We start from the raw sequence: 26,028 nt of genomic DNA, 5'->3' as shown, positions 1-26,028 counted from the left end.
AGGAAAATATGGAGAGAGGGAATGAGAAAAGGAGAAACTTTTTGAGGTTGGAAATTGAGGACGGTGACAATGAAGGAGACAGGAAGAAAAAAGAAAGCAGGTCTGGGAATGAAAAGCTCTCCAGGTTGAGGTGGTGGGTGGAGAGAAAAGGGGGAGATGACAGAGGGTTTAAGAAGCAGCGGCGGGCGTTTGTGCGAGAGGGACCGAAGCAATCTGGGCGGAGCAGGTGGCCGAGGCAGCCGCGGAGGAGGCCTGGTCTTTCCAGGTCTCCACCACGGCAGTGGCAACTGGAGTGGATGGTCATCCACGCCCAGAGGATGCGCCCTGGCAGTGCGGGAAGACCTTAGGAAAACCAATCAAGGACGGTAACCAGGACTGGGCTGGCCAGGCCCGTGAAATTCATGAAGAGGACTGACAGCGGGTCCTGCAGCCGCCGCCGCTGCGACTGCGGCTGCTGCTGCCGTGCGTCCAGCCGGGCGCGCCACGCGCCCTACTGGTCCAGGGACGCGGCGCGAACCCCACAGTCCTCACGGCAGTCTCCCGGCCGGGAACGACGGCATCCCGAGCCGTCCGGGAGCTGGGCAGCAGCGGCCGAGGAGGAAGAGGCAGCCGCGGCAGCCGCACCCTGGATGAGGTGAGAGCGGCGCGGGAGCCCCGGAGGCTGCAGACCGCACCGGGAGTGGCGGCGCCCTTTGCGCTGGTTAGGAGAACCGCTTTCGGGGCTGGGACCCATGGGCTGCAGCCCGAGCGCTTGGGAGGGGTTGGCACAGAGTGACATTAGCTTGGAGCAAGTTGGAGGGCACGGCTGGGGACAGGGGGGTGATGGGGCTGGTGGCGGGGACGGGTGGGGGAGAGACAGTAGGGAGTTGCCTAGAAATACAGGTGTGGCGCTGGATTGTACCGGACTAAAGCTTAGGAAACCCAGTCTCTACCCCAAGGTTTTTGCTTAACGTGTAGTCAACGGCTTTGTTGGTGGAGGTGAGATGGAAGGCCATGCCGGTTGGGTCGAGTCAAAGAAGAGATGAACACATGATTCAGAAGGCCATGCCAGGTTGGAAGCGCTAAGAATGGTAAAGAAGATAAGGACCAGGAAATGTGTGTGGGTGTACAGTTGAAAGAGTACCCACTGCCTTATCGTATCCTTTTTTTTACCTCCCAATCTTAGATACAGACAGCAGGGTGGGGTTGGTGATGGTTCTTCCTTCCTAGGCGACCTCTCTTCTCCTGCAGAGCTGGAGCCTTGCCTATTGGCTGGATGACGCCGAGCAGGATGAGCCCCACCTAAACCCAGTCACTTCTGTTGCTCTGGCTTGGAAGACCAGACAAATTAGGCCCAAATTTTCTTCATGTAGCAGCAGCAGGATGAAAGTCTGCCATACATACTATTTTTTTGGAGAAGAGACAGATTGTGCTGCTGACTTTTTGAAATAAACATTTCCTTGTCAGAGCATCTTTAGCTTATTCTTTTATGCGAAGCTAGCACTCATAAATCAAACTACAAGGCAATAGTGGTTTCAGTATCTAAGCTGCCATTAACTAACTGGGATCTGAAAAAAGTTTCTTCATTTCTCTAGGCCTTTTTCCTATGCATAAAATCAGGATTTGGGTCTTTTGAGTATTAATTACAGAACTAAATATTAATGGGATCTGTATTTTGTGTTCAAGACTATGTTTTATTTGTGAATGAGGAAACTTAATTTATTCACAGACAATTGTATTGATTCATCACACTGTCCACTGTTTATCTGAGAAAACTGAGTCAGACTATTCAGTTAACAGTACTTAAAGGAATCACATTTCTATTAAGAAGCTCATGATAAATTATTGCTTTTAAGAAGGAATGAAGCAAGAAGTATTCATTATTTGATTTTTTATAAAGTGGAATTTTAGCCCAAACATAATTACTTTTTAAAATTTATTTATTTATTTATTTATGGCTGTGCTGGGTCCTCGTTTCTGTGCGAGGGCTTTCTCTAGTTGTGGCAAGCGGTGGCCACTCTTCATCGCGGTGCGCGGGCCTCTCACTATCGCGGCCTCTCTTGTTGCGGAGCACAGGCTCCAGACGCGCAGGCTCAGTAATTGTGGCTCAAAGGCCTAGTTGCTCCGCGGCATGTGGGATCTTCCCAGACTAGGGCTCGAACCCGTGTCCCCTGCATTGGCAGGCAGATTCTCAACCACTGCACCACCCGGGAAGCCCCATAATTACTTTTTTAAACATGTGTATCTATGGTGTGTTGAATATTTTTCACAGATTACTTTGGAATTTTTTTTAAAGCCTGAAACAAAAAATATTAATCTGAATATATATTTATAATTTAAAGTTTCTTAACTACCTTATATATGCTGGGGTGAACTCTTTTCATCAAAAGAAGCATTACCATTGCAAAATTTTAAATGTGTCATGACTCCTTATCCTAAAGATGTGATTTTTCTTACTGTGCTTGGTAACAAAAAGTTTGTAGTGTTAGAATTAGTTCTCTAAATTGTGGTTTAATTGTTAAAATAGAAGGTATATGCTTTCATTATTTCCTTAATAGTTATTCACCTGACATATCTCTACATTCATCTTAGTTGATGTGATGAGGCTTGAAATGTTTTTAAACATTTCAGGAATACTCAAATGAAACAGTGTCAGAAACTTCACTGAGGTTGGTGCTACTCTGACCCTCATTTAAAAATCAGTTCTCTAGGAATGTGCAACATACTTTTAAAAACATACCTGTCTTGGACTTCCCTGGTGGTGCAGTGGTTAAGAATCCGCCTGCCAGTGCAGGGGACTTGGGTTCAAGACCTGGTCCGGGAAGATCCCACATGCCACGGAGCAACTAAGCCCGTGTGCCACAAATACTGAGCCTAGGCTCTAGGGCCCGCATGCTGCAACTACTGAAGCCCACCCACCTAGAGCCCGTGCTCCCCAACAAAGAGAAGCCACCGCAATGAGAAGCCCGCGCACCACAACGAAGAGTAGCCCCCGCTTGCCGCAGCTAGAGAAAGCCCACATGCAGCAACGAAGACCCAAAGCAGCCAAAAAATAAAAAATAAAAAAAAACCAAAAGCAAGCAAACAAACCAAAAAAACTACTCCATATTAAAACAAAAAACAAAAAAAACTGTCTTAGCTATAGTACTAGAGGTTTATGAGTATTAGAGGCTTGCACTTGGGAAGGAGTGTCTTTGGTATCCAATTTTCTAACTCACAATCAACTAAAAATGGAAGTAAGCAGCTCATTTTAATTCAGTGTTTTTTTGTTTTTTTTTAAAATCAAGCAATGATGGTGGAGGCCAGTACAAAACTGGATGCAAAACTACCCTCAGGTAGTTGAGAATCTATAGTTCTAAACTCTGCTCACCTAACTACAGTACAGAAAAAGGGCTATAACAGTAAGATGGACTGTGGAAATAAAAAATAAATAAATACAAGACTACTATATAAACCTAGAATGGCAAATTACTAATTTATAATGAGGAGTCATTTTAGGGAACTAGACCCTCTTTTTTTATTTACGTGAGCTCTCTTGGTATACTTGCCACATTTGGAAGCCGAATTATAATCAAAACGTTGTTTGTGAAACTTGAATTTAGAATAAGGAGAATTAATCAGTGAATTCTAAATTTAAAAAAAAAAGTAATAGCTTCAAACAGAGTATCAAAGGATACAGATGGGTTCTTTCTTCCCTGGATGGTGAGTGGCATTAATGATCAACCTCTCTTCTCACGTGCACGTTGTTTTTTTCGCTGACATGTTATTACTTCAGGTAATGGTCTGTTTGGCTTGGGAATCTTTATGTCTGTTTCAAGCGTCTGCATATTTCTTCTCTGAACCAGTTTGTCTTCATTGTAAAGTTTAAATTCCAAATGGCAAGCTTACTTTCCTTAGGCAAAATTCATGATGGGGGTATAGGGAAGTGGGGCTGGGGGACCTTGTTATAGCTCCTACATGCTGGTAATGTGAACCACGTGGTTAATGGTAACTGGATATGGCGCTAAGAGGCAGAGGATCAGAGAGGGCTTCACACACACAGGAGGTGAACTTTTTCTGGCCTAATAAGATAACGAAGCCAGGGTTGGATGGGAAGTAAATTTTATTTATTTTTTTTAAATTTTATTTTATTTTTATTATTTTTTTAACATCTTTATTGGAGTATAATTGCTTTACAATGGCAAGTTAGCTTCTGCTGTATAACAAAGTGAATCAGCTATACATATACATACATCCCCATATCTCCTCCCTCTTGTGTCTCCCTCCCACCCTCCCTATCCCACCCCTCTAGGTGTTCACAAAGCACCGAGCTGATCTCCCTGTGCTATGCGGCAGCTTCCCACTAGCTATCCATTTTACATTTGGTAGTGTATATATGTCCATGCCACTCTCTCAGGAAGTAAATTTTAGCAGAGGGATATAAGCAAAATGTATGGCCCTGAGAAAATGCCTTATTGAAGTGAGACGCATGCTGTGATAGAACTTTTCTATGAGGATTTAATTCAAAGGTTTTCCTCTTTCAAGTATACAGCTATTTAAAAAGAGGAATTAAGTGAGTTGCCAGATTATGGCAATGTGCCTCAATTGGCACTTGTGAAACCTAGCAGATTGCACATTCTAGGTGGATAGCCTGGAACCAACAGGCAACTATTGGAGGTTGGGGGTTGTGGGAAATCATGTCAAAGAAGGATCAGTACACTTCTAACATCAAACTTCAACCATTGTGTCTCTTTAGCCATCTCTCTTTTTGTTATTTTCTTTTTTTTTTACTGCTTTATTGAGATGTAATTGACATACAGTAAACTGGGCACATTTAAAATGTACAATTTGAAAAGTCTCAATATGTGTATCAATACATACCTGTGAAATCATCACATGTCCATCATCCTATAAAGTTTTCTTCTGCCCTTCTATAATCCCTCCCTTCTGTCTCGTCTTGCCCCAGTAACACACAGGCAACCACTGGTCCTTTTGTCACTATATGATAGTTTGCTTTTTCTAGAATTTTAAATAAATGGGATTATACAGCATGAACTCTTTGTTTTTGCCTGGCTTCTTTCACTCAGCTTAGTTATTTTAAGATTTATCCATACTGTTGTGGGTATCAATAGTTCATTTTATTTCATTGCTGAGTAGTATTCCATTGTATGGATATACCATAATTAGTTTATTCATTCACCAGCTGTTGGGTTGTTTCCAGTTTTATGGCTATTACAGATAAAGCTGCTGTGAATATTTGTGTACAAGTCTTTGTGTGTACATATGCTTTCATTTCTCTTGGGTGAATTTCTAGGAGCAGAACAGTAGGCATACGTTTAACTTCTTAGGAAATTGCCAAAATCTTTGTCAAAGGGATTTTACCTTTTACATTCCCAGTAGAGATGTATGAAGGTCCCTATTTCTCCACATCCTTGCTGACATTTGTTACTGTCTTTTTTTATGATAGCCATTCTAGTAAGTGTGAAATGATATCTTATTATGATTTTGATTTGCAATTCCCATTGACTACTGATATTGAACATCTTTTCATGTGCTTTATTACCATCTGTATATTTTTGGTGAAGTGTTAAAATTTTTTGCCCATTTTTTGTGGAGTTGCTTGCTTTTTTATTGTTAAATCTGAGAGTTCTTTATTCTAAATACAGGTTTTTATTATGTATGTACTTTGTAACTATTTTCTCCCAATCTATAGTTTGTCTTTTCATTTTAGTAACAGTATCTTTTGAAGGCCAGAAGTTTTTAAAATTTTGCTAAAGTAAGTCCAAACTATCAAATTTTTCTTTTAAGGATTTTGCTTTTAATGTTACATTTAAGGCACCATTACTTAACCCAAGGTCACAAAAATATTTTCCTATGTTTTCTTCTAGAAGTTTTATAGTTTCATGTTTTACATTTAGGTCTATGATCCATTTTGAGTTAACTTTTGTATCTAGTACAAGGTATTGATCAAGGTTCTTTTTTTTGCATGTAGTGTTGTTCCAACACTGTTTCTTGAGAAATCTATCCTTTCTCCATTTAATTGCCTTAGCACTTTTATTGAAATCAATTGACCATATATATGTGAGTCTATGTCTGAATTTTCTATTCTGTTCCATTGATCCATTTGTCTATCTTTAGACCAATACCATACTATCTTGATTACTATAGCTTTGTAAGTCTTGAAATAATGTAGTGCAAATCCTCCAATTTCATTCTTCTTATTCAAAATTGTTTGGGCTATACTAGGTGCTTTGCATTTCCATATACATTTTGGAATCCACTGGTCAACACAGACAAAAGGCCTGCTGGGAATTTGAATGGGTTTGTATTGAAGTCTATATATTAATTTGGAGAGAATTGATATTTTAACAATATTGAGCCTTCTGATCCATAAACATGGTATATCTCTTCATTTATTTAGGTCAGTAGTTCTCAACTGGGGACAATTATGCCTCACAAAGGACATTTGACAGTATCTGGACACATTTTTGATTATCCTAACTCACAGCAAGGGTGATACTGGCATTTAGTAAATAGAAGTCAGGAATACTGGTTAATAATCTACAATACATAGAACAGTTCTAACAATGAAGAACCATCCAGCCCAAAACATCAATAGTGAGTGAGGTTGAGAAACCCTCATTTAGTTCTCCTTTACTTTTTCTCAACACTGTTTTATGGTTTTTAGCATATAGAATTTACATATGTTACGAGACACATGCTTAAATTCTTCATATTTTTAATTCTATTATAAATGATAATGTCTTTAAAATTTCAATTTCTGATTGTTCATTGCTAGTTTATACTGTTTTTTGTATACTCATCTTATATCCTGTAGCTTTGCTAAATTCACTATTTAGTTCTAGTAGATTTTTTGTAGATTCCATAGAATTTTCTACCTAATAATTATGTCATCCACACAAAGAGAGGAAGAGGGAGGGAAGGAGGAAGAGACAGAGAGAGACAGAGAGACAGTTTTACTTCTTTCTTTCCAATCTCTATGTCTTTATTTATTTATTTTGCCTTATTGCACTAGCTAGCACCTCTAGTACAAAGTTGAATTGAAATAGTAAAAGCAAACATACTTTGCCTTGTTACTGATCTTAAGAGGAAGGCATTCATTCTTTTACCATTAAGTTTATACCTGTAGGTTTTTCATAGGTACTTTTCATCAGATTGAGGAAGTTCTCTTCCATTCATAATTTTCTGTGAGTTTTCATTAGGAATGGATGTTTGATTTTACCTCTGATGAGATGCCTATATCATTTTTCTTTTTTATTCTATTAATATGGTAAATTACATTGATTAAGAATATTAAAATCAACATTGAGTTCCTGGAGTAAATCTCACTTAGTCATGATATACTATCCTTTCTATACTGTTGGATTAGAGCTGCTGAAATTTTGTTAAGAATTTTTGCATCTATGTTCAGGAGGGATATTGGTTTGTATTCTTCACTTGTAATGTCTTTGTCTGGATTTGGTATAAGGGTAATGTTTTCCTCATAAAATGAGTTGGGAAATACTCCCTCTTCTTCAATTTTTGGGGGAGAGTTTGTGTAGAATTGGCACTATTTCTTCCTTAAATGTTTGATAGAATTCAAAGGAAAATTATTAGCATAATGTCTTCAAGGTTCATCCATGTTGTAGTATGTGTCAGCATTCTGTTCTTTTTTAAAGGCTGAATAATATACCATTATATGTATATATCACATTCTGTTTATCCATTCCTTCACTGATGGACATTTGGGTTGTTGCTGCCTTTTGGCTATTGTGACTCTTCTATGAACACTGGTGTACAAATACCTGTTTGAGTCCCTGCTTTCAATTCTTTTGAATATTTACTCAGAAGTGGAATTGCTGAATTATGTGGCAATTCTATGTGGAACTCCCATACTATTTCCTACAGCGACTGCACCATTTTACATTACCAATAGTGCACAAAGGTTCTGATTTCTCCACATCCTCACCAACACTTGTTATGTTGGGGTTTTTTTGTTTTAGTAATAGCCATCTTAATGAGTGTGAAGTGGAATCTCATTGTGGTTTTTATTTTCATTTTCCTAATAATATTTTCTAAGGTCTCACATTTACTCACATATTTCCCATTTCCGGTTTTCTTTATTAGTTTGCTTAGATCTAGATTTCAATCTTGTATCATTCCCCTTCTGCTTGAAAGAATTTCTTTAACATTTCTTATTCTTATTGTGCAGATAAACTGTTGGGGAATCCTTTCAGATTTTGTGTGTCTGACAAAGTGTTTTTTCCACCTTCATGTTTAAAAGATATTTTTGCTGGTTATTAGGACTGACTACATAATTTATGGGGCCCAAAGCAAAATGAAAATGTAGAGCCCTCTCTTCAGAATTATTAAGAATTTCAAGCCATCAACAGCAGAATATTAGGGGAATTCCCTGGTGGTCCAGTGGTTAGGACTCGGCGCTTTTACTGCCAGGACCTGGGTTCAATCCCTGGTCGGGGATCTAAGATCCAGAAAAAAAACAAAAAAACAAAAAACAGCAGAATATTAAACCAAACACAGTCTTTTTGAGCGTAGTACCCTGTGTGACTATACAAGTTGCACACGTAAGAAGTCTACTCTGCTAGTTATAGAATTCTAGGTAACTTTTTTTTTCAGTCTTTTAAGGATGTTGTTATGCTATCTTTTAGCGTGCAATTTTTCTGATGATAATTCTGCTCTCATTCTTATCTTTTTTCCTCTGTACATAATGGAGGTTTTTTCCTCCTCAATGTTTTAAAATTTTTCTCCTTTATCACTGATCTTAAGCAATTTGATTACAATGTACCTTGGTGTAGTTATTTTCATGTTTCTTGTTCTTTGGCTTTGTGGAGCTTATAGTTTTCATTAAAGTTGGACAATTTTCAGCCATTATTTCTTTGAAAATTTTTTGTCACCCCTTCTAACTTTTTTCCTTTGGGAACTCTAGTTACACATGTATTAGACCACTTGAATTTTTCCCACAGATCACTGATGCTTTGTTCTTTTTTTAAAGTCTTTTTTCTCTTTGTTTTATTTTGGATTATTTTTATTCGTATGTCTTCAAGTTCACTAATCTTTTCTTCTGCAGTGTCTAAATTGCTCTTAATCCCATGCAGTGTATTTTTCATCTCAGATAATATCTTTTTCATCACTAGAAATTTGATTTGTGTCTTTTAAAAAAATAACTTCCATATATTTTACTTAACTTGGTCAATCTTTATTCTACCTTCTTGAATATATGGAATGTTATAAAAATGGTTTTAATTCTAACATCCATGTCAGTTCCTAGTATGTTTCTAGTGATTTATGTGATTGATTTTTCTCTTCATTTTGAGTAGTGTTTTCCTGCTTCTTTGTATACCTGGTAATATTTGATCAGATGCCACATATTGAGCATTTTATTGTTGGATTCTAGATAATTTTTTATTTCTGTAATTATTCTTGAGCTTTATCCTGGGACATAGTTAAGTTGCTTTGAAATAGTTTGACCCTTTTGGGTCTTGTTTTTAAGGTTTGTTAGGTGGAACCAAAGAAACATTTCATAACTTTCCCCTTTACTGGGCTGATAGTTCTTTGAGTACTCTACCCAATATCCCATGAATTATGAAAATTTTTTCTACTTCTGTTGCTGGAAAAACAAACTCTTCTCATCCTGTATGAGCCAAGAAGATTGTCCCTCTGATTCTCTTGTGTGGTTCTTACCCCAGCCTTAGTTTCCTCATACAAACATGCTGATCAGTACACAGCTGAATACTCAAGGGGGTTGCTTTGCAGATCTCTGGAATTTTCTCTCTTTTCTGGTACTCTGCTCTATGAACTTTTGCTACCTTGGCCTTCCCAAGTTCCTAGCTTTATCTCAACCTAGGGAGATAACTAGGCTCTGCCTTGGCTCCCTCTTTTACCACTACCAACTATAAACTCTCTCCAAGAAGTAAACTAGGGCAGTTGTGTGCCTCACTTTGTTTCTCTTTTCTCTGGGATCACTATCTGTGTTGCCTAATATCCAATGTCTGAAAATCTTTCTTTCATATATTTTGTCCAGGTTTTTAGTTATTCCTATCAGCGGTGAGTGGTAATAAATATGGACCCTGTTACTTCATGCTGTTTGGAAGTAAATGTGGCTTTCTAGTTATCTTTTAAATTGCATTTTTAAACCCTGGCTATACATTTGAATTACCTAGGGAGATTTTTTAAAACTTATGTACAGGCTCCACTCCAGACCAATTAAATCATACTCTTTCAGATTGAAGCCCTAGCCTCATGTACAAAAGCACTCATGTACAACAAGTTTAGAGAACCACTGAATTAAAGAACTGTTGCATTCATAAACAGTTCTGAGAGACTTTTGTGTTCTGTCACTCCAACTAAGACACAAAGGTGGTTAGGTTTTTGTTTTTGATAAGCAGTGTGGAGCTATAGAAGGTTTTAAAGCAGGGTAGTGATGTACTTAGATCTTTGTTTTAGAACCATCAGTGTGACAACTGTGTGGGAGATGGAGTGAAGTGGGTTGAGTGAAAAGAAAGGATAACTAAGAAGCTGTTACAAATGGTTTGGGGTCTGAGGTTACAAGGGCCTGAACTTAGGCAGTGGTAGTAGGAATGGTGAAGAAGGGATAGATTTGAGAATTTCTTTTTTAAAAAATTTTAGGAGGGAGGGGCAAGATGGCGGAAGAGTAAGACGCGGAGATCACCTTCCTCCCCACAGATACATGAAAAATTTTAATTAATTAATTAATTAATTTTTCATTTTTGGCTGCATTGGGTCTTCATTGCTGTGCACGGGCTTTCTCTAGTTGCAGTGAGTGGGGGCTAGTCTTCATTGCGGTGCTCGGGCTTCTCATTGCGGTGGCTACTGTTGTTGCAGAGCACAGGCTCTAGGCGCATGGGCTTCAGTAGTTGTGGCATGCGGGCTCAGTAGTTGCGGCACAATCAGTAATTGCGGCACGCAGGCTCTAGGGCATGCGGGCTTCAGTAGTTGTGGCTCGCGGGCTCTAGAGTGGAGGCTCAGTAGTTGTGGCCCACAGGCTCTAGAACGCAGGCTCAGTAGTTGTGGCGCACGGGCTTAGTTGCTCCATGGCATGTGGGACCTTCCCGGACCAGGGCTCGAACCCATGTCCCCTGCATTGGCAGGCAGATTCTTAACCACTGCGTCACCAGGGAAGCCCCTAGATTTGAGAATTTCTGAGGTAGAGTTGATGGCACTTGTTGATCAATGAAGTATTGGAAATGAAGAAGAGGGAGGAAACAAGAATTACTCTTAAATTTCTAGGTCAACTATGGAATGATTACTAATGTCATCTACTGAGAGATAATATGGTAGGAGAAGTAGATTTCAAGGAAATGAATTACTTTCATGTGGGACATCCAAAAGGAGGTGTCTTGCAGAACTGTATCCTGACCGCTAAATCTTTCTGGGGCATAAAAGAGAGAAAACATTTAAGTGCATATCTTTTGAGTGTGTTGTATGGTTTTGAACAGATGTTCAAAAGATGTATCGTTCTGCTTTTATTTGATTTAGGTTAATGTTAAAATCTGTTTGCATTTCTTAGGCATACATCAGTTTACATTAAAGTAAAGTAGATGTCTTCTAGATGACAAGATATCACGTCAGGGATTATTGCAGACATTTGTTTTTCTTTCTCTTTCTTTTTTTTTTTTGGCTTTTTTTTTTGGAGGGGGGAGCATTTACTCATTCCTCCTTTCTCTGGACAAGAACTCTACATCTCCTTTGGAGAATTACCCTTTTTTTTTGCCATTGCTTTATTAAAGTCTTATGCGATGGTCTGTTAAGGTACCCTGCCCTCTTCTAGATAGATGAGGGTAATGAGACCCACACTAGTATAACCAGACTCTCTGCATGAACATCGCATCTTCATGGAGCAACACAAGAGTAGAAAAAATGGTTGGGACCAATTGGTTTCTTCTTGCTACCTGGGTTCTTATTGCTTCCCCTGCTTCTGTCCCTTCTGAACCCTTTTTTTTCTTTTTGAGTTTTCAACTGTTCTGTTGATTCTGTGGGTCTCCCCTTCCAGTATCCTCTTTTTAGAAACTAAATTTAGCCAAATTTAGTTCTGGTGAGGAGACAGACAGTAAACAAGTAAATAAATATATAAATAAAATGATTTCTAGTAGTAATAAGGCTTACAAGGAAAATAAAATAGAGTCATTGGTTAGAAAGGAACGGAGGCAGATGATGGGAGAGCCTCAATTGTAAAACCCTTAAGGTAGGAATAAGCTTGGTATGTTTGAGCAACACAAAGAAGACCAAGACAGCTGGAACATGCTAAACAAAAGGAGAATGGCAAGAGATAAGGGGGATGAGGTGGGCTGGGCTAGGTCACCTGAGACCTTGTAGGCCATAGTAAAAAGTTGATTTTATTCTAAGGACATTGGGAAACCAAGGAAGGGTTTGAAGCAGGAGCATGATATGATCTGGAAAATGTTTTAAAATATCACTCTGCTATTGTAAAACAGACTTTAGGAGTGAAAGAGTGCTTCTAATAGCAGAAGCAGGGAGGCTGCTTTGAAGACTATTCCAGTAAGTAGTACAGATATAAGAAAATGGTGATTTAAATCTTGGTGCCAGCAGTGGGGCCGGTAAGATGTGAACGGATTCAGAATGAGTTGGAGGTAGAGCCAACAGGATTCATTGGTGTATTGGATGAGGGGAATGAAGTTTCAGAAGGAGGTATCACAGACCTTTTAAAAAAGAGTAATTTAACTCTAAAATTGCTCTAAAAATTAAGTCTATAAACAGAAAATAATTGTAACATCAGTTTAAAAAGAAAGAGAGTAATTTTTCCTCATAGTCTCAGGAATTAATTCAGGGATGGGCACTGACTCAAGTTAGTCCAGACAGGATTCTTCAGGAACCTTCTGAAAGTGGCAACCTTTCTTCTAATGGTTGTGCACCTGAAGGAGAATGTAAGCCTGGGCCTGCTGGCAGATAACTTGCTACCTTGCAGACACTGAAAATAAAACCAGCACAGAAAATAATTGACAGAAGGAGAGAGAAAACTCCATTTTTGGAGTCTCTGTATTAAGCCGTATTTGAAACCACTGGTTGAGGTTTTTGCTTAACCTTAGTTGAAGTTTTATCCCCCATTCAGTATGGGAGTGGTGGTGTTTAGGTGAAGGGACAAAAGGATGACAGTCACGCCCATAGAGAAGACCCTGGATAATGTAAAAAATACCTTCACAGAGGGTCGTGTATGTTGACCAGATGGTGGTAGTGTTTATGGTGGGAAGGTGTAGCAGGCAGGGAGATGTTTGCCTCAGGACACTGCAACCTCTTCTTCAAGTTACTTGTTCTCTCAGTCTTGTTTGCCAGAACATACTCATAAGTATAGGGGATTTGTACTAGATCTCACAGGAGTTCCAAACAGAGTTCGTAATTTAGATTTTTGATCACTGACATCCGTGGCAGCAACATTATCATTGTTATTATTATTACATGTATAATTTACATTATTAATAATATTTATTGAGTTCTGGCTACATGCCAGCATTATACATAGCTTAAGCAATGCATAAGCATAAGCTCATTTAATCCTCACTACAATTCTGTGAGAAAGATGCTATTATTATCCCTGCTTTTTTAGAAAGCTTAAATGATTTGACAAGATCACACAGTTATGAAGTGGTAGAGGTGGTGCTCAATTGGCAGGTGCTAAATTTTTGTTTCATGTGCATTAGAGTCATTGTTTTTCTTCATCTTGTATGCTTTAAATTCTTTTTCCTTTTAATGGCCCTAGATCTGCTTTTCCTTAAAATACAAATCAAAACAAACAAAAGCAACAAAAAGCCTTTGATAGAGCTTAGACGAAAAAATGGTTTGGTCTCCAAATTAGCATAACAAGCGTGAAATGTCATCTGTTTTAAAATAATAAACTGCATTACTAAAATCTGACCTTGTGAGGATTTGCTTTCAATTCACATGGCAAAATGCCTGAAGGTCAACACAGAGAAATGAATGACCTGTTTAAAACAAAAGGAAGTGTACCTAGACATGAGTGAGAGTCTATCAAAAAAGCATCAGATAGCTCCATATTCAGGTTAATAAAATTAGGTGAATTGCACATTTCAAAAGAGAATCTGGGACACTGTGCAAATAACAAAGACTTAAAGCAAACTGGGCTCACTGCCCAGAACAGTGGGCACATGTGGGGGGCTTTTCTCCACTGTGTGTGTGCTCATGCACACCCACATTTAACCATACAACATTCACCCAGAGAAAGTGGAACCAATAATAGAATTGTCAACATGAACAAGTGATCTTAGTATACAAACAGAAACAATACCATGTTTTGGTATCCTTTTAGTCTCCGTAATATTCCAATCTATAATATCTTTTGTGCCTCATTGCTATATAAATCTTGACTTTGGAATCTCCAACTAAATATTGAAACTAAAATGTACAGCTTTGTTGTTATTTCAATAAGAAGGCACTTCATGGATTTCACATATCTTCTAAAAGAAAATAAAATGTTCTTGGTAGTAATTAAAAGCACATCTGGAAAGAGAATGCTTAGGCAGTATATTCTACAGAATGGTCCTACAAAAGTACTACTTATCATTCCCTTCATTTTCACCATAAATCTACTTCCCAGTTGTGCAGCCTTAAATAAATGCTCTGAATTCCTTGTCCTTCTTTACTGTAAAGAGAATAGCTTCTTTGTGAGTGGGAGGGCTGGATCTCTAACTCTACAGCATGACCTTGGATTGAGGGAAGGTTCAGGAATCTGTGTATCAGTTATCTATTGCTGCATAGAAAATTACCCCAAAACTTAGGGACTGTGATGGTTAATTTTATGTGTCAACTTGACTGGATCACAAGGTGCCCAGATGTCTGGCTAAACATTATTTCTAAGTGAATATGTCAGGGTGTTTCCAGATGTAATTAGCATTTGAAATTAGTAGACTGAGTAAAGCAGATTGCCCTCCCCAATGTGGATAGGCACCATCCAATCCACTGAGGACCTAAATAGAACAAAAAGATGGAGGAAGGGAGAATTTGTTCTCTCTCTCTGCCTAACTACTGAGCTGGGATATTAGTCTTTTGACCTCAGACTGGGACTTATACAGTGGACCCTCTAGATCTTAGAACAACACCATCGAATTTCCTGGGTTTCCAGCTTCCATAATAACATGAGCCAATCACTTATAATAAATCTCTTTCCAATACCAAGAGTGTGATTACCAAGGATTATTGAGGGCCCTCTTAGAGACTGGCTACCACAGTCTGCATCCATTACCTGAACTCCTGGAAATTAGAGGAACAACGGTATTTATTCCTTCCCTTCCTTCCTTCCTTCTAGAATGAGACTATTACAAATCAAGCACAAAAATCAAGGAGGAGTATAACCAGAGCTGAGGCTAAAGACTATGCCAAGCTATGTATGTCTCGTTAAAGATTTTTGACCGTATCTTCAGAACAATAAAAACCTCAGACTCTGCTAGCTCAGTCAGCTCTCCAAGCATCCCTGGAAGGTATTGCTGGCAGTGACCAGCTCTGGCTGTCTTCTTGGATGCCTTAGGGTTGAGGGAATTGATTTCTGGGTAGACAGTGTAACCTGTTTGCAGCAAAAGAGGGGGACTGGTTGGGGAGCTCTGCCTTAGGTAACCTATTGGGAGACCATGCTGTACATGTAGTTTAGTTTCTAATATAAATTAGCAAAGCTGCTTTCAGACTGGTCAGGGCTTGGGAGAGCCAGAAACTGGGGGAATATATGCAGTTTAAATAACTATTAATAGTGATATTAATGTTATTAATAAAAGTAATAACTATTGATTTTTAAATTATTAACTTTCACAATCATTTTTCATTGTTGCATCATTTCACTCTTGAAGTAATAACTAAAATTTTATGTTTGAAGGATTACCAGAATTTCAACATGTAAATCATATAGGGAGGTTTTCACTCCAAATAATATCTTGAATACTTACTTGTATCTGAGAGTGATTGTTCAGATATTAACAAAAATCTAGATGGCATACTTTATTTGTACTACCGGCATGTTATGCTGATTATCTATTATGGGAACCCACATGAGCACAAGTTCAGAGATGTAAGATGTAAAAAACAATATGAAGTTAGCATTCAGTTGTTGGGTTTGCCAAAGCCAAAGCCAAATAGCAGATTTTGGCTCAATGGCAATGCCAAATTTTGATGTATCTCTAAATTTCATACCCTCTTTTTACTCTTCTAGTTTGACACAGGGGCTAGTTTTTCTCAGCCTTCAACTTCAGCTCTGCAGTGGCTGCAGCTGTTTACTCTTTTCCTTGCTTCAGTGAAACTTAAAAGACTTTCACCTCCCTCCTTTTCAGCTGGCCCTCAAGACTTCCCTTCCCTTTGCCCCGTCCTCTCAGGACAGTTCCCTACTCGCTCTGTGGATGTCAAGGAGCACCAGAAGCAAGGCCCAATCCCTAAAAATAAAGCTATTGGAAACTGAGCTAAAAAGTCAGGCCCTGCCTTCCATAAAAGAAAACTGGAAGCAGAGTCTGGCTCTCGGTGAAGGAGCTGTCAAGAACCTGGCAAATGGTTCAGCTCTCCAGGCTAATGTTCAGAGCTATGACTCTAACATCCTGCCCAAAGAGTAGGTTTTTTTAAAAAAATTTGTACAATGGACCCAAGACTAGCAAGACAGGCTGTCCTTGTGAGGCTGATGTAGGTAGAGAGGCAGAAGGAAGGCCTCCGTGCCTCACCACTAGGAACCAGGCAAGCCACATGAAGGAACATGCAAACGCCTGGTGCCTACAGAAGGCCTGGCAGGTAACATAAATGTTGAAGCAGGTCAGGTGTAGGATCATACGTAGGGGGAGTGTTGGTGACTGTGGTTACCTGGACCTTTCATGTCCTAGCTAATGGCCAAACAAGATACATTGTAAGGCTGAGTCCGTAAGATAGGTTCTGCCAGCAGGGGCACCTGTAGGTGGTTTGCACTGTCACACCATCAGCTCTGGTACTCATGGGTGAGCAGCTCTTGCCAAAGGAGAGGCTCCAGTTTGATGAAGTTTCCTAAGCAGCTGGAATTCATTACAGCCTTTATGGAGGAGGTAGCGTGGCTACTTTGATTTCCAAAGCCAACTGCAGTTCATGTGACAGAAAGACTAAAGGTGAGGCAGATTTGGTTTTTGAGTTGAGTGAGCAGGTACCTCAAACTGAGAGTAAGGGCTCAGGGTTTTCTTAAAAAGGATAGGTGCTTGAAAATTCCATTCTAGTTATATTAGCAGCAACTCATGAGGTAAACTGTTCTTTTTCCCCTCTTCCACCATCTCCCCTTCTCATCTGTTCTATCATCTCCCTGATGCCCTATAAAACCCAGAAACATTCCCTTGAGCCTTAAAACTATTTGGGAAGGAGGTTGGAAGAGCTGGCCTTGGCTCATATAGTCACTTTTGCCCTGTGGTGTCTTAAAGGTACCACCTGATATCTGGCAGTTCATTACACACAGAGAGCTGTTGCCAACAAGGTCAGCAGAACACAGCATTAGAGAGTACCGGTTTGGCTCTTGTCACACCACCTGGGATGAACAACAGGGTGCCAACCAGAGTGAAGCGAGTAAGGCGCTCACTGCCAGGATTACGCACATGCAGATCCTGTCTTTATTTAAGATTTTGACATTTTGTTCATTATGGATTTTTTGCAATAATTTTATTTTTTAAAATATTGCATTTGAATATTGCATTTGTCTTGATTACTGAGCTTCTGACATCTTTTAAAATTTGTACCACAGGTGACTACCTCCCTCCCCTCACCTTAGGTCCAGCCCTGAACACCTTCACAGTTGAATCAAAAGCTTGAACCAGTTGTCAGCCCATCAGTACCAGGAAACTTCTGGCCTTGATTTTTCCCTCCCTCTGTCTCCTGAGAATTGACCAAAGCCAACAACTAGAAGATGCAATAATTCTTTTCTTTATATCACAACCTTCGATTTAGAGTCAGCTAGTATTTCTATACCTATTGGTATATCACAGACCTAGCCTAAAAATGGGAAATACTTTTTGTCTAATTTAAAGATTATTTTAGTTGAAAAGAATCATAGTGGTTAAAGTTGGGTGTGTTTGTCCTTTTACTGAACTGATATGATCTAGAATGGGATTAACTCTTATGGCCACTCTACTCACGTGAACTTTGCAAGGATAAAGGACTGTTGGGGTATGCTCAGTTTTTGTCTAGGACTGCCAGATGTTTGATATTGAACTCCACAGCTCAGTATTTTGGCTTCTTATATGCTAAGATGAAAATGAAAACAAAAGTGTGTATACAAATGAGGGATTTTTCTCATTAAAATTTTTTCTTGATTGTGTGAGTCTTTCTGGGGCTGTACCTCAATATTTCTGAACCCTTGCCAGCTTGGAGAAAGGACAAACAGCTGTTCTAAACTGCCAAGAAATTTACTTCCAGTAGTGCCAAGTGTAGAAGAGGGAATTTGTCTCTGTTGTATATTTCGCCTTTGTCCTTGGAGTGATTATTTTGATGAGCCCTCTTGGTTGTGCAGATTTAAGCCAAATAGCTACCAGGGAGAGCTCCTGATATTAATTAAGTAACAATGCAAATACATCAATCAGATTCTGTTTAATAGTGACAAAAGCTGACCTGGGAGAGCTAGTATACTCTTTTACATAATCACAGTAATTTAATAATTTTAGTTATTCTTAGGAGATACACACTGAAATATTTAGGGGTGAAGTGTCTGCATCTTTCATATGGCTCATCAGTAATTGAGTGTGGGGGAGAGAGAGAAAACAAATGTGGCAAAATGTTAACAATTGGTGAATCAAGTGAAGGATTTGTAGAACTTCATTGTACTATTTTTGCAACTCTTCCATATGTTTAAAAATTTTTTAATTTTTCTCAAAATGGAAAGTTTTAAAAAACTGATTCACATTGTAGATAAATACAACGTGAAAATGAAAACAAAAGTGCACATACAAATGAGGGATTTTTCTCATTAACATTTTTTTCTTGATTGTGTGAGGCTTTCTGAGGCTGTATCTCAATATTTCTGAACCCTTGCCAGCTGGGTCTATATACATGAAAATGTATATATAGATACATCTATATGAAACATAATATATATATATATATATAAATGTGTGTATATATATATATAAAGCCTAATCTATCAAGGAGACAGAACACCAGGGATTCTTAGTGTCTGCCAGAATTTTAAAGCCAGAAAAATCCACCTTGATCAATTGGGGGACAAGCTAGTAGATGGTATGATACGAGAAACAAAGACAGGGACCATAGCTGTATGGCTGCCTTGTCCTTAGCAATATGTTTCCTAATTCAGAATCCAATCTGAGCTCGAAACCAGGATCATCACTGCCTTTAGTTATAATCTCCATGGGTTTTTTAAGCGGCCTAGGTTGCCTGATACATGCTCCTTGGCCTTGGACTGGAGCTGCTTGTCCTGTCCTGGAAAATGACTCGGGTTTTAGTGATGGTGAAATTGTCATGAATGCCTTGAAAGCTATTTGTTAATTTATTCCAGTATTGTTTCTGGTTCCAGAAATTTATTTATTAACCCTCACATCAGTCCCTTCAATTTTTAAGGCCCAATATCTATGTTCAAAGCAAGGAGAATTATCCAGGTAATTCACACAAGTCTTTCTTCACTGTTCTAACCCCTTTTTCCTAGAAATTTACATACCCCATTTCTTGCATGATTCCCCCTCCTCCAACATCAGATACACATAAATAGTGGGCATTGAAAGGAAGGGGATTGTATGAGTAAATTACCACCAGCTGTCTGAAAGCTTGGTCATAATTTCTTTCCTTGAGGTTTTTGTTACAGCTGACAGACAAGGCTAGCTAGTGAAGTGTGAATAAACACACACACACATACACACAGTCCTCAAGACAGGGGGAGAAGTTTTGAGATAAAGGGAAGAATACAAGACGGAGGAAATATCCACTTTTTTGTCCCTAGAACTCCATCCAGGAAGTGGGAGAACCTGCTTATTCAGCTTCCTTGCCAGTGTCTTGGTCTCATATGATAAAATCAGAGAGCTGAGAAATGGAAAATCTGGGTCACTGGCCTAGCCCGAGAGAGCAGTTTGGAGCAGAACTGAAATTAAAATTCACAACTTCTATACAGGGTTGGAATCCTGCCTGGTTTGCAAACATTAACAAAAGAATAGCTGTGATTTATTGAATGCTTAAAATGTGCTGGGCAATGAATTAAACACTTTTCTTGTATTATTTCATTTTGTTCTCACAACTACCCTATTAGGTTGTCATTATCATTACACTTATTCTACAAGTGAGGAAACTAAAACACAGAGTTTAAGTAACTTGTCAAAATCACAAAGCTGGAAATTGACAGGGCTGATCTGAGCCCAAGTCTCCCTTAGCCAGTGACATCAGCTCCGCTGCACAGCTCTTCCAAATGAATGGGACCCTAGGCAGTCTCTCAGAGGAGACTGGGAACATTTCTCCTTCTACCAATCAAAATTTAAATTTTTTAATAAAACTACTGTCTTTTGCAATCCTAACATATGATAAAGTTTTTTATCCCTAGCATCCTTCAGGACCCTACTCAGACATTACCTTCTTTATGAAACCTTCTCTAATCAGATTTAATTAATCACTCTCTCCTTTATGTTCCTCTTTGTACCTTTATGGTAGCACTTACACAATCCGATTGGTACTATGGTTTGATGAATGCCTGCCTCACTTCCCACACTAGATTTTAAACATGTAGTACAATGCCTAGCACATGCTCTGTAAGCATTTGTTGAACCAATGTTGAATTGAGTGAACTAAGGTAACCAAATTGTCCCTGAGTTTTATCAGCTTGTGGGAATAAATGAAGTCTCATGAGCATTAGCTACCTTTGAACTCCCACCTTTTCATTTAGGAAATGAAGTATTTTACAAAGCCCCCTTCCCCATCACAAGTATTTCTGCTTATCCCAAGGAGTGTTTCCCAATATCTCATAAACTCTTCCTGGTTTTGATTTCTGTTGCTCTGAGGCACAGCTGCCACTTACTATGTATAGTCCCCAGAGTCACACATCTCCCCAGTCCCTGCCCCACTCCAGCTACTGAAGGGCAGATCTTTCAATTCATATAGTACTTATAACCTTTTCTCTCCAGGTTACTTGCATGGCCTGGGTAACCAGGTACATCCATCCAAGCCTCAATTCTGCCAATTAGATTCCTCTGTTGCACTAATAATACAGATAACAAATTTGAATTTATGAACTGTATTGGACAGTTTTTCACCACACAAAGCTCCAGTTTTACTGTACCTGGGAACCTGTTTCTCTTACTGGCCTATCATTTAGTCTCTCTAAGGCCCCATTTCCTCACTTATAAAAGAGAGTTGCCTTTCTGGGATGCTCTCTTAACACTGCTGGGTTTCTCTTCATTGCACTTATCACCATCTGGCATATTGTAGTTATTTCTTTGTTTATTGTCTGTCTATCCCAGTAGACTGTAAACCCCATGAAAACAGGGTCTTTGCTGGTTATTTTTTTTAACTGCTGTGTCCCTAATATATAGAATAGTGCCTGACACATAACTGTCCTCAGTAAGTATTTTTGAATGAATGAATGAAATAATGTATCAGAATTATTGTGTACATTTTAAGGCATTGCTCCAGTTGTCTATTTCCGCATAATGATGTACTTCAAACAACACCATTTTATTATATCATGTGATTTTTGTGGGTCAGGAATTTGGACAGGTCTCAGCTGAGCGATTTGTCTGCTTCATGTGGCATTCACTGGGTCACTCAGTAGTATTCAGCTGAAGGCTGCTCTGGAGGTCCCAAAACAACTTCACTCACATCAGGCATAGAATCCGAGTGATGCCTGGTGCCTTCATGTGCACTGCTGGGTTGTATTGAATATTTCACAAGTGGTCTCCGGACCTCTCCTCAGTGTCTCTACAGCAAGGTAATCAGACTTCTTTCATGGCAGCTCAGTATATCAAGAGACCTAGGTGGAAGCTGACCCAACCTCAGAATTTATGACCTCACGCCACATTCTATGGGTCAAGAAAGTCACTAAAACCAGCCCAGATTCAAAGGGAGGAGAATTAGACCCCATCTCTCAATGGGAGAAGTAGCGAAGAATTTTCAACCATCTTTAATCTATGATATTCTTGCACCTTTTGGCCATAAACATTACTCTATGCATTGCTTACTTCCTCCCAAATCCCCCAGAAGTTTCACAACTTTTACTGTGTCGGTTCAGAAGTCCAGAATCTCACCATCTAAATCAAGTTCAAGTGAAGAGGAGGCTTCTGGGGTCTGTCCTCTGGGGTTTTTTCTTTGAGTCATTTTTCTTTTTTCATAAGAAATGGTCCTTTTCTGCAGTTGGGTAACTTTCTCAGCCTGCTTCCCCTCAGTAGCTGGTTGAAGGTCCAAAGGTATCTTTTCATGCTGTGCTGTCTTAACCCCTTTCAGTTCTTGCTGGTACAATTTGCTTAAAAACTTTGAGGGCATCTTTTGTACTAATTTATAATCAAGTCTCCTAGACAAAAGACATACCACTTTTTATTCTGAAACAAGGTCTTCTGTACCTTGGGCTGCCTGAGAGGCTGCTGTAAAATAGTGGGCCGTTAAAATTTTAGAAGTTCTTTTGTCTAGTGGAAAGGCACACCCTTAAGATTCGTACTGGCCTCTTTGTTTAACTGAAATGGTATATGAGGTGCCACCTTAAACCTTCTTGAGGTCTTAACCATGTGTCTAATAGTTACATCTTGGATTTGATTTTTTTTCCCTGAGACTACTTCTTATTTTGAAAGCTTTTGCTATTTGGAGAAACTGAAGATGAGAGAAGCAGATTGATTTTTGAATCTAGCAAATCCTGGCTATATTTACTCTAAATTCTGCTTAAAAACTGAATGGTTCTTTTCTTTTTTTAGCCCATCTTTTTCTATCCATATCTCATCATATGTGGTTAAAAGCAACCAGTTAGTACGTTTGAAATTCTGCCTAAAAATTTCCTTTGCCAGATCTACCGATTCATTAGGTGCATTTTCTATTTTCCACATTCCCACGGGTAATGGTTTTGCTAAATTTCTGCCAGTATATAACACAGGTCATTTTTTTTCAGCCCCCAATAATACTTTCTTCACTGTCCTTCACAGTCTCCCTAGCAGTCTCCTCAGTGTCCTTCCAGCTTTCACTAACCCTCTCCTAGAGGTCTTTCCAGCTTCTGCTGCATCCAGGTCCCAAAGGCACTGCCACCTGTGTTTTAGGTTTTTGTTATAGCAACAACCCACTTACAGGTACCAAATATGGTTCCGCTATCTATTGCTACTTAGTAAACTACTCCAAAACTTATGGCTCAACGCAAAAAAACATTTTATTAAATCTCATGGTTTTAGGGATCAGTAATTCTAGCATAACCCAGCAGGGCAAATTTACTCCATATAACCACAGCTGGAGCTGCTCGATTACATCCAGCTGATGGCTGAACTGATCTAGAAGGTCCCAGACTGCTTCACTCATATGCCAGACACCTTGGTGGGAACTGCTAGATGGTGGGCTCAACTAGGACCCTCCCCATCTCCATGTAGTGTCAGGGCTTCTCCACATGGTTTCTCTAACATGGGAGTTTGTTATATGGCAGCTCAGGGCTTCAAAAGCAAGTGCCTTCAAGAGTCTTGGATGAAGGTGCAAGGCTTTTTTTTTTTTTGAAATAGCCCTGGCAGGCCCAGAACATCCCTTATATTGTATTCTATAGTCAGTTAAGTCTAAGGCCAACCAAGATTAAAGGGGAGGAGAATTAGATTCCATCTCTCAATGGAAGAAGAAGGAAAGAATTTGTGGCCATCTTTACCACAGACACTCTATCCTTGCCTGCAGAATGATTCCTCTCTGCAAAGGACATTTTTTAAACCCAAGGTTAGAGAGATGGATATGGAGCTGTGAGGGACAAAGGAGACATCTGCTGACTAACCAAGTCAGCTGGGCCAACTGCAGTGAGCAGTGAAACGACAGACGCTGCAGACATCATCCTCCTATCTAAGTCTCAGTGAATGTTAGGGGTCAAAATCAGGGAAGCAGTGCACATAGTGAGTGGTTAAGCATGACGTTATGGAGCTAGACTGGTTTCAGATCTCAGCTTTGTATTCTTAAGCAATATACTTTACCTCCCTGTGTCCCACAGTAGTCACTTACAAAACACAGTCAACTAGAGCCTATCTCATCATGTTATTGTGAGGATGAAAGGAATTGGTACATATAACACTTTTAGAAGAGAATATGGCAAAAATATGTTAGACATGGTTATGTTTATTATTGCCTTATAGTTCATTGAGTAATCTATATCAAGAGCAATAGTCCTGAGCTTCCCTGGTGGTGCAGTGATTGAGAATCTGCCTGCCAATGCAGGAGACATGGGTTTGAGCCCTGGTCCAGGAAGATCCCACATGCTGCAGAGCAACTAAGCCCATGTGCGACAACTACTGAGCCCTCCTGCCACAACTACTGAAGCCCGCATGCCTAGAGCCCATGCTCCACAACAAGAGAAACCACCGCATTGAGAAGCCCACGCACCGCAATGAAGAGTAGCCCCCACTCAACACAACTAGAGAAAGCCCGTGTGCAGCAATGAAGACCCAACGCAGCCAAAAAATAAATAAGTAAATAAATTTATTTAAAAAAAAGAATCTGCCTGCCAATGCAAGGGACACGGGTTTGAGCCCTGGTCCAGGAAGATCCCACATACCACGGAGCAACTAAGCCCATATGCCACAACTACTGAGCCTGCACTCTAGAGCCTGCGAGCCACAACTACTGAGCCCACGCACCACAACTACTGAAGCCCACGTGCCTATAGTCCGTGCTCTGCAACAAGAGAAGACGCTGCAATGAGAAGCCCACGCACCGCAACAAAGAGTAGCCCCCGCTCGCTGCAACTAGAGAAAGCCCGCGCACAGCAATGAAGACGCAACGCAGCCAAAAATAAATTAATTAAATTAAAAAAAAAAAAAAAGAGCAATAGTCCTTTTTACCCAGAGTCCAGCTGGGGAGAAGGAAGAGAAAGGAAATTTAAAAAACTAAATAAATGGAAGGTAAAAGTACCACTGGAGTATTTGGAGCTGAGTATGAAGACAGAGATACTTTCCTATTTTTTGTCCCTTATCATCAATTTAGACATTTCCTGAAGCACAATCAATTGACCATTTCAAAAGCAGTGTACTCAGGAAAGAATAACGTTAACTGGTTTAATTTATCAACATTATCTATCCAGATTCTTTGAGTTCTAATCCAGAAAACTGGGAGAGATATGCAAAAAGGAAGATGTGTGACTTTCTACCATAATGATCCATGGGATCTATAGTCTTCTCTCTGCCTTGGTCTCAAAATGAGTTAAAAAATAAAATGAAATGAAAAAAATTTTAAAAAGTGTGTCAGGATAGACCACATTATGCTGCAGTAATAAATAGTCCCCAAATCTCAGTAACTTAATACAACAAAAATGTATTTCTTGCTCATTCCACATGTTCAATTTGGGCCAGCAGGAACACTGATCATCAGAGTCACTCAGAGACCCCAGTTGATGAAAACTTCATTTTGACAAATATTGTCTTCAAGGATCAATACAACAGTGGAAATTGACAGTAACTGGTAGATTTTATTGTTGTTCCAAAATACTCACCCCTTCTGCACTCTGTGGGCAGAGTGTACTTTTCTGCACTAAGGACTCTGGACTTGGCCATGTGACTTACTTTGGGGAATGGAATATGGCAGAAGGGACAATGTGTCCATTCTGAGCAGAAATTTTAAGAGACATCACAGTCTCTGCCAACTCTCTTACACTCCTGTACTCTACCATGAGAAGAATATTCCCCAGGTATCCACTGTTTCTTCAGTGGGGGTCCTGGAATGAGAGCTACATGAAACAGACTTGAACCCATGCCCAACCAAGTCATACCTGAACCACAGATCCTTGAGTCGAACTGGATGTTTGTTGTACAATGCTGATATTTGGGAGCTCTTTGTTAAGCAGCATTGTTTCAGCAAAAAGATGACTAATACAATGACTCAACACAGCAGGACTTCATGACTAGCTACTACAGATAATGGTTTTCAAGTAAGCATATA

At 39.5% G+C, this 26,028-nt stretch overlaps 1 protein-coding gene across 1 annotated transcript in view; it reads left to right on the top strand.

The window, feature by feature from the left end:
- The first annotated feature begins 401 nt into the window (after nt 1-401).
- PDE4DIP (phosphodiesterase 4D interacting protein) overlaps nt 402-26,028 on the top strand; it is a 204,184-nt gene continuing 178,557 nt past the window's right edge. Inside the window, exon 1 of the mRNA XM_061183608.1 lies at nt 402-634. Coding sequence (XP_061039591.1) covers nt 402-634 — 233 coding nt within the window. The remainder of the gene's footprint in view (nt 635-26,028) is intronic.

The sequence above is a fragment of the Eubalaena glacialis genome, chromosome 3 (assembly GCF_028564815.1).
Source record: "Eubalaena glacialis isolate mEubGla1 chromosome 3, mEubGla1.1.hap2.+ XY, whole genome shotgun sequence".
NCBI lineage: Eukaryota > Metazoa > Chordata > Mammalia > Artiodactyla > Balaenidae > Eubalaena > Eubalaena glacialis.
This window is presented reverse-complemented; position numbering and strand designations above follow the sequence as displayed.